The 16,552-nt window shown below is 34.4% G+C and overlaps 1 protein-coding gene across 7 annotated transcripts in view; it reads right to left on the minus strand.

The window, feature by feature from the left end:
* Positions 1-16,552, minus strand: part of PIK3C2G (phosphatidylinositol-4-phosphate 3-kinase catalytic subunit type 2 gamma) — a 360,629-nt gene that overhangs the window by 90,459 nt on the left and 253,618 nt on the right. For all 7 annotated transcript variants that reach the window (XM_060166784.1, XM_060166785.1, XM_060166781.1 and 4 more), the window contains 3 exons: positions 6,044-6,233; positions 5,193-5,314; positions 1,457-1,565 (listed from right to left, as the gene is read on the minus strand). In XM_060166784.1, coding sequence (XP_060022767.1) covers positions 1,457-1,565; positions 5,193-5,314; positions 6,044-6,233 — 421 coding nt within the window. The remainder of the gene's footprint in view (positions 1-1,456; positions 1,566-5,192; positions 5,315-6,043; positions 6,234-16,552) is intronic.

Below are 16,552 nucleotides of genomic sequence, written 5' to 3' on the forward strand. Positions count from 1 at the left end.
ATAAATAGAATGGAAGCAGAAGGAAGGAAATAATAAAGGTAAAAAATAAGTGAAACAGAGAAATAATACAATAGAGAGGGTCAATAAGTCCCACATTTCATTCTTTACAAAGATTGGTAAAATTCATAATCCTCTGGAAGTATGGATCAGGAAATATGTGTGAGAAATCGAAGAGTGAATACCTTTTCAGATCCTATAAATGTTAAAAAGATTATGATAGGATATTATGAATAACTTTATGCCAATAAATTAGCACAAATTCCTATAGAAATGTAACTTAACAAAGAGACTCAAGAAGAAATAGGAAATGTGAAATGTCTTATAGCTCTTAAATAAATTGAATCTCCAGACCTATATGACTTTACAAATTAAAGAAATAAAACCAGTTTTATACAAACTGTTCCAGGGAGTAGGGAAAAAAGCAATAACTCTTTGCAACTAATATTATGAGTCTAGCATGTTCTTGATTCTGAAACCTGGTAATGACTTTGTAAGAAGGAAAAACTCCAGGCCAATCTCTGTCATAAATAAAGATGAAAACAAATGCTAAAGAAAATGTTAAATCAAATCCAATAATACATAAAAAGTATAATACATTACATCCATGTAGAGTTTACCCTAGTAATGCAAATTTGTTTAAAATTAGAAAGTTCTTCAGTGTAATTCACCACATTAGCAGAGTAAAGGAGAAAAATAGGATTATTGGTGATCATTGTGCAGCCCAGTAGATTCAGAAAAAAAATTTGATACATTCAACCTTCTTTGTAAAAACTATTGGCAACCTAGGAATAGAAGGAAACAAAATAATAAAGGGGACCTACAAAACCTACATACTTAATGAGGAAATATTAGACACTTCTTCCCTGGATTCAAGAATAATGTAGGTATATCCACCATTACCACTTCAATTCAATATCTATTGAAAGCCCTAGAGAGTACAAAATAGCAAGGAAAAGAAATACAATATATGAATATTGGAAAGAAAAAATAAACCCTTGTTATCCGCAGACAATATGATTGTAAGTTGAAAAACAATACAGATAATTATTAGAATTAAAAGTGAAGTTAGTAAGATTGTTGGGTAAAATGTCAATATACAAAATCAGTTCTATCTATATAATGGTGAAAAAACAGGAAAAGGATTTTTATAAAAAGTACTATATCTAGTATAACAAAATACTTCTAAGCCCTCTATGCACAGAACAATAAACAATTATTGAAAAAACATTCTAAAAATACTTGAATATGATAATGGATCGAAAGATATTAAGATGCAATTTCAAGTAAAGTCCCGGTTGCTTTTGCATGGAATTGACAAGATAATTTTAATCTGTACATTTGTTGAATAAATGTAGGACTAAAAATGTTATCATAAAGTATTTAAAAATATTCCCAGTAATAATACATAAAACAGTCCATATTTTATGTAAAAATATAAAAGTAAATTGTAACATACGTTTGCAACTTCATACGATCCATTTAATATCTGTTCCATGTAATGATTTAGATCTCTGAATCTTTTGTGATCTGAATTTGTAAAAGGTAAGTGCCACCAATGAGGAAACCTGTTTTAAAAGAAAAAAGTATATCTTCATTAGTTTGAAAATTGGCATCTGTATCTTAGAATTGTTCATAAAGTTAAGGCTGCATCAGATGGAAGGGCCACTGAAAACGTTTTTTTAAAAAACCATAGAACGCATGATTAATTCTGAGAGTTTTATTAACATGGCTGTGGTCACTTGTGCTATTTTAACTATCATTGATATTAATACTAATTTAATTTAACATACTAAATTAATATACATTTTCCTTCTTACTGTATTTATGGCAGACCACACAATTTGTCCTTTAAATACATGTGGGGGGTTAATAAATACTTTCTGAAGTTTAATGATCCATAATTTTTCAAAAAGGTCATATGGTATTGTTTCCTCTGGGTTCACGAGGGACATTGCTACACTAACTAGATTAAACATTTTACAAAGCATATGCTTCCATCTGGTCTTTTGGAACAAAGTATCACTTTCCCCAGGGGTCTAGCTTGCAGAATTTCCTCTTCACTATCTGATGATTCATCTTGATGGGCTAGACGTTGATTACGACCAATTATTGGTGGCATGACCTATTAATGGGAAGCATTTGGCAACACGTTTTGCTGGTTAAATGTATCTTTTTAGGAACTATCTAGCGGCTTCCTCTGACTGCAGTCTTGCTGTTGCTTCCTTCCTCTTCTGCTTCCTCTGGGCAAAGGAGCATGGGGGATGGTGAAGGGTTGTTAGCAAACACACAGAAGTATGTGAAAACTGCAGGACATCCCATCCATTGCTTACTGTTGGAAGTGTCAGGGAAGTCCAAAATAATATTTCTGTGCATTTAAATAATTGACATTTTACTTTTTTACTCTTGCTTTACTCTTACTAAGGCTTAAAGTGTTAAAAATTTTCATCCAGATTTAATTATCATAAAAATTATTACCATATATAATTAATCAAAACATAGAAATACATTTGATAAACAGTGGTTTTGCTGGTTTTAAATATTAACTTGTATAACTGTGGATTAATTTTCTTTATTGTTAGAATAAAATGGAGTTCAACATCAGTTCTATTCCTTTTTTATAGATGTATGTACTAAAAAAGTATTGTGTGTAAATAAGTACATGAGAATTAAGGAATTCAGCTCTAGTAATGTCATTCAGTTGTTTAAAATGCTTTTGAGTTATACGTCAAATATAACATAGTAATGAGTTCTTGAAAATGATTTTTTAGGATATTTTATCTGACGGTGCTATCATGTCCTCCCTCAATTTTGTTCACACCAAAGTTTAAGAAACACACAACCTGCAAACAGATTTGATACCTGGTTATTAGAGTAATTCATTTTCTCATTACCAACACCAGTAGTTTGATTTGCCCTTTATTTAATCCTCAGAGATTTTTGGGACAGTGTACCAAAATAAAATTCTGGATGGCTGGGAGAAGAGCAATGGTGAAATTAGGAGAGGGAAAGGAAATCAACCTTTCTCAAGCAGGTGACTTTTAAAGAAGACCATTAATTTCAAGGAAGATTCCTATGCCTCTGTATTCTCAGAAGTTGGAAGAGGTACAGTCTGATTTGAAGACCACTGTTACATGCTATGACTAATTTGAATTTTATTCTTTATGACTCTAACTTTCTGATCATACTTTCTAGATTGGGTTTACATAATTCTCATAGAGCTTCTCTTAGTAAATTTAGGAGTCAGAGGAAATCTTGCCCTCATCCTTCTTCTGTATGCTTTGCTATAAGCCAGAGCTCCTTTGGGACTGTTAGCATACAAATATTGTTCAAGGCACAAAGGACTAAATATTCCTCCTCTCCACACATTGCTTGAATGATTTTAAAATCAATTTAGGTCCCATTACCAGGCAAGAGTTGTTGAACAAAACAGAATCCTAACTAAAGCTGAAAACCGAGAAGAGGCATATGGAGAGAGATTACTGGCACTTTAAAGTTTTACAAGTTATACTAATATGTATTGGGGAGAGAAAAGAGTAGAACAGAGACATTTTTGAAACAAAAGGACAGCCATTTAACAAGAATGAACATATTTTTAAATCATTAATTATTAGGGTACAATGGAAACCACTAATGTTGAATTCAATATTTGCAGTCAAACTGAATATTTTTGCCAGTATTTCCTCTTCCTCAGTTATTACATTAGATGTTTTCTGATAACTCTTAAAGCTGATGTTGTCTTTAAGTTTCCACAATGACATTCCTTCCCTCTCAGTCTCTTGAATGTGCTCTTACTCTGATGACTTTCTGATGTTTAAAGCATCTGTATTTCAAAATCTCTGTGACATCTGCAAGTATAGTTTTTCATCAATGTGAACTACACAGTCTTCAAAATAATGCACACTATCTCTCCATCCATTGGCAACGTTGTTTAGATTTACATTTTGGTAAGTGACTAAATCCTGAAAGTCTAACAAAAATCCACATGTACAAAGTATGTCAGGTCTGGTATGAACACTCATATTGTTAAAGGACAATTTACTCAACAAAAATTCTGGTATAGTTGGCTCTCCCTATCTGCAGGTTCTACATCTGAAGATTGAACCAACTGTGGATTGAAATATTAAAAAAAAAGTCCGGAAAGTTCCAAAAAGCAAAATTTGAATTTGCTGCATGCCAGCAACTATTTACATAGCATTTACATTGTATTTACAACTGTTTACATAGTATTTATATTGTATTAGATATTATAAGTGATCTGGAGGTGATTTAAAGTATACAGGAGAATGTGGGTGGGTTATTTGTAAATACTATGCCATTTTATGTATCGAACTTGGGCATGCAAGGATTTTGGTATCCGTGGGAGGGGTCCTGGAACCAATCTTGTGGATACAAGAAACTACAAAATAGATAAGATGACATTTGATTTGCCTAAGTGCAAATATCGTAATTTCTAAGAAGTTCACCTTTTTAAAGTCAAGGTGCACCTCTGGTCAAGATACACACTCAAGTCTGTAACATAAATTTGGCTAGCTCTAAATAATAAATTTTAGAAGGTTTATTTGAACAGAAGTATTTTCAATTACATTATTTATGCTTAATATTTTTTCATTATAACATGAACTGAGCAATGGTTTTCAAGACTGCAAAATGAAGATAATGACAAATTAAATTTGGATAACCCAAGTCCAAGTTAATAATTAATGATAACGAAAGTGAGTTGATGTTAATATATTTTACTTGTATACTAATTGATATTGACAAAATTTTCTGGTACAGCAAATAAATATATCAGAGCTTTTTATTGCAGTTATCTGTTGAAAGAGAAGATATATCCAATTTTGTTCTGCATTTTCAATTTCAATTTTATTTTTATAGAAAACACTAAAACAATCAAATTTAAAAACAGGCAAATAAAACAATTTCACTGATGAAAAATAAAATTGGTTATGATTTTTTTGGTCTACAAAATCAATGGCTGAAAGCAAACAAAATTGAAAACCTTTATTCTGTTTTATGAGACAAAAGGTTCTCTACTCTGAGAGCCATAGAGACTCTGCTGGGATAGGTTCAGTGGCACTGGAATCAGAATGTTGTGTTGTGTTGCCCACAAATAGGAAATCCCATAACCATAATTTTTCCTTATGTTCAGGGACAAGTACTAAAGTCAAAAAACAGTGGAGGACAGTCCTTACTCTGGGAGGGCCAATGATGCAAACTTCTTTTGAAGTTGGCTGTGAAGTTTTGAAAACTGGTCAAATGATTTTTCTGTCAGGCTTGTTTCATTGTTACTGTGAGTCACCTGGATTAGATAAAGCTGCAGAAAATAAAGAGACAAAATCAGAAGATGGCAATATCAACCTTCAATACATTCTAAAATTCTGTTTCATGTAAACTAAACAAAGTAAGAACCTCTCTGCAAAAAAAAAATCATCACAAAAGATAAGAGATGCAATTTGTAAAGGCAAAATTACCTATAAACACAGTATATAAAAATATCATAATCTTAGGTGCTGGGAACAGACTGCCTAATTTCTGATCTTCTTTTCTTGTGGACATTTTTTTTTTTTTTGCGATACGTGGGCCTCTCACTGTTGTGGCCTCCCCCATTGCGGAGCACAGGCTCCGGACGCGCAGGCTCAGCGGCCATGGTTCACGGGCCCAGCCGCTCCGCGGCATGTGGGATCTTCCCGGACCAGGGCACGAACCCGTGTCCCCTGCATTGTTAGGCGGACTCTCAACCATTGCGCCACCAGGGAAGCCCCCTTTTTTTTTCTTGTGGACATTTTAATTAGGTCTTGATTTATAGTCTACCACAGGGCAGAAACTGTTCTCTTTGGTCGTTCTCTACTAGTAGCTCTGGTTATTATAATTTCTCCTTGGAACATCGGCCTTAATGGCACTTCTGTTCAAACTGTAACTGATTTTTCAGTTGTGTAGCAAAAAAGAAAAATCATGGTATAAGGAGGAATGTGTAGCATAGTGAAGGGAAGTGTGAGATGTAGTCAAATGATATATAAGTCAAGATGACAGACTTGAGACTTACATGCCTAGTTTTCTTGCTAAACCCTAAAATTGTTGCTCTTTGGATTAACTGGGTTGCACTCATCGTACAGGATTCCCGGGAAAAAGTCTGCGAAGTAGATTTGGCAGGATTTATGGCTGTCATTTGTGCAAGTGTGTGGATCAAGTTATTCAATTTAACAGGGAAACACTCCAGACTTTCCTTTATTTTCCTAGAGAAATGAAAAAGAAAAGATAGTGAGTAACATTCCCCTGAGTTGACTCATTTCATTTGAGTTGTTTCCTTGTGTTAGATGTGGAAGAAAAAGTCAAGGACCATGCCTATTTATTTGGAGTCCAACTATTAAACATTATTTTTATAAACTTCAAATTCACATCTTGAACTGTTAGCAAATATAAAAGAAACTTTTGTGGTGAAATATAAAACTGTAATTGCAATGTTTGTATTTTGACTTCTTTTAAGTTTGTTTTTGATTTTTAGGGATGATTTTTAAAAAAACCAATTTGTTTATAATTATTTAAAATATTTACACAATTCCAAAAGTTAAATCTACAAAACAGTGTATATACCAAGAAGCCCAGCATTCATCCCTGAACTCTTTACACTATTCCCTTCTTCCCCCATACGTAAACATTTTTTAAAATTATGATTTAACTTTGTTTTATTTTTAATTTTATTTTTGTGTTATTTGTGTCCCTCTGTCAACTCTCTTACAAAAAAGTTGTATAATACTATATTTAATATACACATATTTTATATGAAATGCTTTTCACTCTGGTTTTTTTTTCCTTTTTTTGGTTTGGTTTTGGTTTGTCTCCGCTTTATTATTATTATTATTTGTATGTAAGAAGGTTTGCAATTGTGTTCTAATGGTATAATAAATATCTTTAGATAATATCCTTTATCCCCTTTGCACCATCTTGTCCAGTATATGACTTGCAGTGTTATCCTTTTTATCCCAGTTAATACAATAAAGCAAACATTATGCTCATTCCACTTTTCATATGTGCTTCCTATTCCACTTCCATTTTTTATAGAGCTATTCTATCCACATCATATGGTATCTATACTATACATATTATACAGTCTCTCTTTTAACTATCATTAAATATTATCTGCTCTACAAGTCTTTATGTCACATCCCTCCAGTCATTTTGACTATCTGATGGTTATTTTCCGATAAATTCCTCAGGAAGTGCTCAAGGAAATAAGTTTCTGAGTTCTGGGTGTTGATAACAGTTTTTCTGTGGCCTTTATACTCCAAAGTCAATTTTGCTGACTAAAACACCCTTGGCTCACATTTTCTTTTTTGAGGGTCATAAAAGTATTATTTAACTTTCTTTTGGAATAAAGGATTACTGTCCAAAACTCTAATGACATACTGAACTTCTTTCCCTTACAAATGACTTAAACTTTTTGCTTAGATGCTTAAAGGAAGTTTTTTTCCCCCTAAAAGTTCAATAGTTTTTCCAAAAATATGTTTCAGGTTTGTTACTCAGGGTAACTTTCTCAATATACAAAGTGTCTTTTCAATATGTAATTTCAAGACTTTTCATTTTCCAGAAAACTTCTTTAATTATGATGTTAGTATTTCTTAAAATACTAAATATAAAATTCAGTTTTGATAGTTTTTTTAACATCTTTATTGGAGTATAATTGCTTTACAATGGTGTGTTAGTTTCTGCTTTATAACAAAGTAAATCAGCTATACATATACATATATCCCCATATCTCCTCCCTCTTGCGTCTCCCTCCCACCCTCCCCATCCCACCCCTCCAGGCTGTCACAAAGCACCAAGCTGATCTCCCTGTGCTATGTGGCTTCTTCCCACTAGCTATCTATTTTACATTTGGTAGTGTATATATGTCCATGCCACTCTCTCACTTTGTTCCAGTTTCCCCTTCCCCCTCCCTGTGTCAAGTCCATTCTCTACGTCTGCATCTTTATTCCTTTCCTGCCCCTAGATTCTTCAGAACCATTTTTTTTTTAATTCCATATATGTGTGTTAGTATACGGTATTGGTTTTTCTCTTTCTGACTTACTTCACTCTGTATGACAGACTCTAGGTCCATCCACCTCACTACAAATAACTCAGTTTCGTTTCTTTTTATGGCTGAGTACAATATCATTGTTTATATATACCACATCTTCTTTATCCATTTGTCTGTCGATGGGCATTTAGGTTGCTTCCATGACCTGGCTATTGTAAATAGAGCTGCAATGAACGTTGTGGTACATGACTGTTTTTGAATTACGGTTTTCTTAGGGTATATGCCCAGTACTGGGGTTGCTGAGTCATATGGGAGTTCTATTTTTAGTTTTTAAGGAACCTCCATACTGTTTTCCATAGTGGCTGTATCAATTTATACTCCCACCAACAGGGCAAGAGAGTTCCCTTTTCTCCACACCCCCTCTAACATTTACTTTTTGTAGATTTTTTGAATAATGGCCATTCTGACTGGTATGAGGTGATACCTCATTGTAGTTTTGTTTTTTTAAATTTTATTTATATTTTATAAAGCAGGCTCTTATTAGTCATCAATTTTATCCACATCAGTGTATACATGTCAATCCCAATCTCCCAATTCATCACACGACCACCCCTGCAGTGAACATTGGGGTGCATGTATCTTTTTGAATTATGGTTTCCTCTGGGTACATGCTGAGTAGTGGGATTGCTGGATCATATGGTAATTCTATTTTTAGTTTTTTAAGGAACCTCCATACTGTTCTCCATAGTGGCTGTATCAATTTACATTCCCACCAACAGTGAAAGAGGGTTCCCTTTTCTCCACATCCTCTCCAGCATTTGTTGTTTGTAGATTTTCTGATGATGCCCATTCTAACTGGTGTGAGATGATATCTCATTGTAGTTTTGATTTGCATTTCTCTAATAATTAGTGATGTTGAGCAGCTTTTCATGTGCTTCTTTTTTTTTTTTTTTTTGCCGTACTCAGGCCTCTCACTGTTGTGGCCTCTCCCATTGCAGAGCGCAGGCTCCGGATGCGCAGGCCCAGCGGCCATGGCTCACGGGCCCAACCGCTCTGGGGCATGTGGGATCCTCCCGGACCGGGGCACGAACCCGTGTCCCCTGCACCGGCAGGCGGACTCTCAACCACTGCGCCACCAGGGAAGCCCTCATGTGCTTCTTGGCCATCTGTATGTCTTCTTTGGAGAAATGTCTTTTTAGGTCTTCTGCCCACTTTTTGATTGGGTTGTTTGTTTTTTAAATATTGAGCTGCATGAGCTGTATATATATTTTGTATTGAGGTGCTCTTATGTTGAGTGCATAAGTATTTTCAATTGTTATATCTTCTTCTTGGATTGATCCCTTGATGATTATGTAGTGTCCTTCTTTTGCCTCTTGTAATAGTCTTTATTTTAAAGTCTGTGTTGTCTGATGTGAGAATTGCTACCTCAGCTTTCTTTTGATTTCCATCTGCATGGAATATCCATTTCCATCCTCTCACTTTCATCCTGTATGTGTCTCGAGGTCTGAAGTAGGTTTCTTGTAGACAACGTATATATGGGTCTTGTTTTTATATCCATTCAACCCGCCTATGTCTTTTGGAGAGAGCATTTAATCCATTTATATTTAAGGTAGTTATCAATATGTATGTTCCTATTACCATTTTCTTAATTGTTTTGGGTTTGTTATTGCAGGTCTTTTCCTTCTCTTGCATTTCCTGCCTAGAGATGTTCCTTTAGCATTTGTTGTAAAGCTGGTTTGGTGGTGTGAATTCTCTTAGCTTTTGCTTGTGTGTAAACATTTTAATTTCTCTGTTGGATGTGAATGAGATCCTTGCTGGGTAGAGTAATCTTGGCTGTAGGCTTTTCCCTTTCATCACTTTAAATATGTCCTGCCACTCCATTCTGTCTTGCAGAGTTTCTGCTGAAAGACCAGGTGTTAACCTTTTGTGGATTCCCTTGAATGTTATTTGTTGTTTTTCCCTTGCTGCTTTTAATATTTTTTCTTTATATTAAATTTTTGATAGTGTGATTAATACGTGTCTTGCATGTTTCTCCTTGGATTTATACTGTATGGGACTCTCTGTGCTTCCTGGACTTGTTTGACTATTTCCTTTCCCATATTAGGGAAGTTTTCAACAATAATCTCTTCAAATATTTTCTCAGTCCCTTTCTTTTTCTCTTCTTCTTCTGGGACCCCTATATTTCGAATGTTGGTGCATTTAATGTTGTCCCAGTGGTCTCTGAGACTGTCAATCTTTTTATTCTTTTTTCTTTGCTCTGCTCTGCAGCAGTTATTTCCACTGGTTTATCTTCCAGATCACTTATTCCTTCTTCTGCCTCAGTTATTCTGCTATTGATTCCTTCTGGAGAATTTTTAATTTCATTTATTGTGTTGTTCATCATTGTTTGTTTACTCTTTAGTTTTTCTAGGTCCTTATTAAACGTTTCTTGTATTTTCTCCATTATATTTCCAAGATTTTGGATATCTTTACTATCATTACTCTGAATTCTTTTTCAGGTAGACTGACTATTTCCTCTTCATTTGTTTGGTCTGCTGGGTTTTTACCTTGCTCCTTCATCTGCTGTGTGTTTCTCTGTCTTCTCATTTTGCTTAACTTACTGTATCTGGCGTCTCCTTTTCGCAGGTTGCAGGTTCGTAATTCCTGTTGTTTTTGGTGTCTGTCCCCAGTGGCTAAGGTTGGTTCAGTGGGTTGTGTAGGCTTCCTGGTGGAGGGGACTGGTGCCTGTGCTCTGGTGGATGAGGCTGGATCTTGTCTTTCTGGTTGGCAGGACCGCGTCCAGCAGTGTGTTTTGGGGTGTCTGTGAACTTATTATGATTTTAGGCAGCCTCTCTGCTAATGGGTGGGGCTGTGTTCCTGTCTTGCTTGTTGTTTGTCATAAGGTATCCAGCATTGTAGCTTGCTGGTCATTGAGCGGAGCTGCGTCTTAGCATTCAGATGGAGATCTCTGGGAGAGCATTCACTGTTTGATATTACATGGAGCTGGGAGGTCTCTGGTGGACCAATGTCCTGAACTTGGCTCTCCTGCTTCAGAGGCACAGGCCTGACACCTAGCCAGAGCACCAAGACCTTGTCAGCCACATGGCTGATAGCACATGCTGAACTTTAGGCCTTTCTTGATATTTTTTTGATATATTACTTTGGTTTTATTTTTCAGGAAGTTAATTATATGTATACTGGATATTTATTGACTTCATTTCTTTTTGTTTTAAAGGTCCTCCTTTGTTTTTTTCATCTTTTTTTCTCTGGAGGTATTATCTATTGTGCTGTTTTTAATTTCTTCTGTGTTCTTTGTAGTTTACTATTTTTAAAAGTATTCTTTCTTTTATTTTCTAATTTTGGGGGGGTTCAATCACTTCATTTCTGAGTTTTCTCTAATTGTAATCTATATTGTTCCACATATTTTTTTATTTTCTTAATTTCTTTTAGATCAATTTGTAACGTAAGGATACAGTTTATCCCTTGTTAGGAATGTCTTTCTGGCATATTTTCATTGAAGAGATTTTATTTTGCATCTTATTTCTTTTTTAAAATTATAATTCTGTATGACATTCAGATATGATCCATTTTGCTTACTCATTTTAATATAAAATTAAACTTTCAGGAAGGAGTAGAGGCTTTTCAAGGGTCTGAAGCTTTCTTTTCTGTTGCTATCACAGTGGTAAAAACACTGTTTCATACTTTCTGAGATATTCCTCTTTGGCTTCTCTCTTTGCCCCCAATTTTTTCTGGATTGTGGTTTTCCTTTGCTCCTATGATCTTTCTCCTTTCATTTGGATTATAGTTCCAGCAGTTTCTCTTCAGCACAGGACTATTTCTAGGGAGGAATCACCAGTTACCTTTGAGAGTTTATAGACTTCTCCAACCTTTTCAGATTTGCCATGGAACCTTTGCCCTTCCTTGTGAATTGAAGTGTGTAAAAATCCTTCCCAGTTTCAGCTGCTAAACAGCTTATCAAATGGGCCCGCTCAGGTTTCCAGTGAGTACCTGTGGGCTCTGTGGAGTTCTGTTCTCAGGTCAATCAGATAACATGTTGCTTCCTTAGCTTCCTCCCATAAGATGCTGTTACAAAATAATTGTAACTTGATTTGCCCCATCTGCTTGTATTTTAGGGTTCTTAGGAATACCTTGTTACTTAGTTTTGTTGTAGATGTTGCCCATAGTTTTGGGGTTTTGCTACCCTGTTTGATCTGTTTTATGGAAGAAATATAAATTCCAGGGACACTAAAAAACTTGATTTTTAAAAAATAATATATAATTCAAGCCATACAGTAAAATATTAAGTAAAATGTGAAAAGTTCCCTTCATCCATCTTCCGTTGTCACTCTCCTCCCCCAAAATAACTACTATGAACAATCTGGTAGTATTCTTTTGAGCTTTCTCTATACACTTGCACAAACCAACAGACACACAGCCAGACACACTATTCTTACTCCTGTTACATGCCAGGTGCATGTTGGGATGTAGCAATGAAAACAAAAACAGACAGAAATGTGTCCCCTTAGAGAGATTATATAATGTGGAATTCAGACCATAATGAAATAAACATGTAAAAATATAGGATTTGAGAAAGAAATATATACCATAGAGGAAACTAAAATAGAAATTGGGGAGAGGGAATATGGGGTAGGGAACAGTGTTGTAATTTTAAGTAGGATGGTCAGGGACAGTCTCACTAAAAAGATGAGTTGAATGATTTGACAAAAAACTTAATTTGCCAAGAGCATAGGCCATGGAAATTTCTGATAGAGGAAATTCTAAGCAGAAACAACACCTCATCCAAAAGCTCAGAGGTAGATGGATGACTGGTGATTAACAGACAGCAAAGAACAGCAGAGTGGCTGACAGAGTGAGGAGTGGAAGAAGGGAAACAGACAGATAAAGGGAGCATGATTTTGTAAGAATTTCGAAGTTGTGTGAGATGGAAGTAAAAAAGACAGGATTCAAAAATCACAATTACATGAAATGTTGTAATTTGCTTTTTTAACTTAGTAATATGTTCTGGAAGAAAAACTTTATAGTAACTCATGCATAGTAAGTGGCCCCAAAATATATGTTGAATGAACAATCTACTTCAGAAAACAGAGTTAACTTATTTTTTTTTAATGATCTATCTGGAAGTATAGATGTACAATGATTAATTTAACCAATTTTGTTTTTTCATTGCAAAGACCATTCTTTCCTTACTGATTCAACTTTGTCCAGTACCAAGGGTATGTATAAACATAGGCTTGTTTCTGGCCTCTTCGTTCTGTTGTACTCTTCAATTTGTCTATCTCTTTGTTAATACAACACTTTCTTAAATAGCAAGAACTTATAAATAAAATCTTGAAAATTCTTTTACCTTGTTCTTTTTCAGGTGTTTTTTTTTTCATGATTTTAGGTCCTTTGACCTCCCGAATATATTTTAGAATCACCTTATCAAGCTTACCAATACATAAAATAAATGTGTAAGGATTTGTAAGACATTTCATTAAACTATAAATTAATTTGGGGAGAATCAACATCTCTGCAGTATTGAGACACGCAACCGCTAAACATGGCATATTTCTCCATTTAGTTGGGTCTTATTTTACATCTGTCTGTATAATTTTAGAATTTTTTTCTGTGGCTGTTTTCCATATATTTTGTTGGATTTATTGTGAATTGTAAATTCTAGCTTTTTCTAAATTTTAACTAATATTTGTTAATATATGAGTAGATTTTTAAGTCATTAATTCTAACATATATATTCTTTTGAAATTTGCATGGACACAGTCATGTTATCTGCAAATAATGACAGAGTTTTCTGTCACCCTTTGCACTGCTAAGACCTCCAGTTCAATGTTAAATGGAAGTGGTGATAGCAGGCATTTTTCGTCTGTTTGATTACAGAGGAAAAGCTTTTAATGTTTTACCACTAAGTATAATGTTTTCTGTAGGTTTTTAGCTACATGTTTAAGGATATTCCTTTCTATTTCTAGAGAGTTTTAAAATAATGAGTGATTCTAAATTTTAATAACTGAATTTTCTGTATCTATTTAGGTGATCATATAATATTCCCTCTCTAATTTTTTCATTACTGAGTCTTGAATGTTAATCTTGTAACCACTTACTGTACTAAATTCTTATTTCAAAAATTTAAAAAAATTATATGGAACTGTTTTATTTGTTTTCTTATTCAAGTGGAAAATAACAATATAACAAAGCTTAAATATAGAGCTGTACTAACAAGATAGAGGCATTATTATATTTTTCCTGACATTAATGGGAATGCTTACAATTTTTCACTTAAAAAAGTATGTTTATCTAAGTTTCCTTCTATTCTGAGCTTATTAAAATATTTCCATGAGGAACAGATGTTGAATGTAATCAAACACTGCTTTTCTTGTTTGGCATCTATCAAAGTTACCAAGGAATGCCTTCTTTACAACAAATCAGCCATGTCCTCAAAGTTAAAAATGTAGTTCAATAATGTTTAATAATTTCCCCCTCATTTTTATAAAACTTCAAGCCCATTTATCTTGTTCTGGTATTAGACTTAAAAAAACCCAAATTTTTCCATTATTATACATCAATATTGGACAAAACTTCCTAAGAAGGTTAAAATATGACCCCGATCATTATTCATTTCCACAGTGTTCATTATTTTTAAAGATGTCCTTTGACTTTATGAATTCATGGGTATGTAATGCAGTATAAAACATTCATTTCTTTCTTCATCAGTAGTTCAAAGACATGAAGGTAATAATAGCAGTAAGAGTATAATACTAATCATGATTTACAGAGACCTACCATTCTCTCACTCATTCAACAAATAGTTACTGAGCATATTTTATGTGTTGAGGTGGAAAGCTCTAGGATGATAGCATGTACTCACTTTTCATGAAGGTAGGCTTATGAACCATAAATCTTAAGTTCTGATGTACTCACACTCACATAATCTCAACTATGTCTAGGCCTTATTCTTACATCGCCCAGCAGTTAAGATGCAAGACTGGAGATGAAGGATGAACTTTTACGATAAACTTAGAGTTTTAATGCAGACTTTCATCTAAATGCATCTCTAGTTTCTCAAGTGGCAGATTTAACAGGTCAGATAAAATAATGTTGTTAAATATGACCCAATTTAGGACTGGGGACCTGAGAGCAGTAAGTTTCAGGCCTCTACGAGGATCTGATTTATCCAAGTGGCAGCTCTCTCTGATTTATCTATTTTAATGGCAGCTTCAGCCGGATTATGCTTTGGAGTATCCTTATGTTATAAATCCAAAGCAGCATCTAGAAGGATTCAGTTCTCAAATTTCCTAAGGAAATCCCCCAGGCAGTCTTGATAAACACTTCTAACTTCCTGCTAGGCACTGTTCTTTGTACTGGGACATAGAGGTGAAGGAGAGAAATCAGATTTCTGCCCTCAGGGAGTATATATCCTTTGCCAGGCACTGCACTAAATGCCTTATGTTAATCTTTTCATCCTTAGAGGTGAGCAGTAAAATTATTTTGGCAACAGATAAGAAAAAGACCTCAAGAAGTTAAATGCATACCAAAGGTGACATCATTTAGAAAGTAGCAAGGAAAAATTCTAACACATTTAGAAAGTCTTTGCTCTCATTGTGGATTATTTATAATGAACAGTCTTCCAACTTTGTCTTTAAGTGAGAAATAAGCCAATAAGTGAGTATGGAATTCCCAGGTGGTACAAAGGCACTAAAACAACGATCCTTTAATTTTTACATAGGAATAACCCTTAGACAGAAAAAAAATAATTAACAGTATTTCTGGCATCTAGGGAACACAGTCCAAAGGGGCATACATTAAGATAAAATTTCTGAAGCCATAGGTTCCATCTTAAACATGTGTACAAATTCTATTCTACTTCAGAACAGATGTACCTTTTTATAGGATACAAATATTTTAAATTGCTTATCATCAGAAACAACTGTTACTAATAGGTTTCCTAGCTATGTGTGTGTGAATGGGCAATGGAGTTTATCAGTCTCAGAAAACTCGGTTAAATCCAGAGGGTCGAATCTTTCACGTCAGGTTTAGCCTATAGGCAGATTTGTTTCCTCAGGTTAAATATTATATTTTTTGAACTCACATTTATATTAATATGCAACTACAAATGGCAAACGTTTCTTATCTTTTTTTTTTTAACACCTTTATTAGAGTATAATTGGCAAACATTTCTAACTGCTTCATGAGCTACCTCAGAGTAACCATTGAAGAGAGATGCCTAAATGTGTGGAGTGGCGATCAAGAGAAGGTTCTCGGGCAACCCTTGACAGGAATTTCAACAAGAGCATATTTCTATTGCTGAAGTCGTTGATATCATTTTGCGGTTTGATAGAACACTGACCTATTTCACTGGTCAGTCTCTTTAAGAGTCGCAGGGAAATATTTCTCAAGTGACTTTTTCTGTGAAGGAATTTGCATGAGAATGTTCTTATTTTACCACTGACACTGTAACTTTATCATATATAAATAGAAGAGTTTCAAGTGACTCACACTCCTCATGAACAAATTTCTTCATCTAACTCTCAAACTTCATTTTTGCTG

This window comes from Lagenorhynchus albirostris, chromosome 11 (assembly GCF_949774975.1).
Source record: "Lagenorhynchus albirostris chromosome 11, mLagAlb1.1, whole genome shotgun sequence".
Classification (NCBI taxonomy): domain Eukaryota; kingdom Metazoa; phylum Chordata; class Mammalia; order Artiodactyla; family Delphinidae; genus Lagenorhynchus; species Lagenorhynchus albirostris.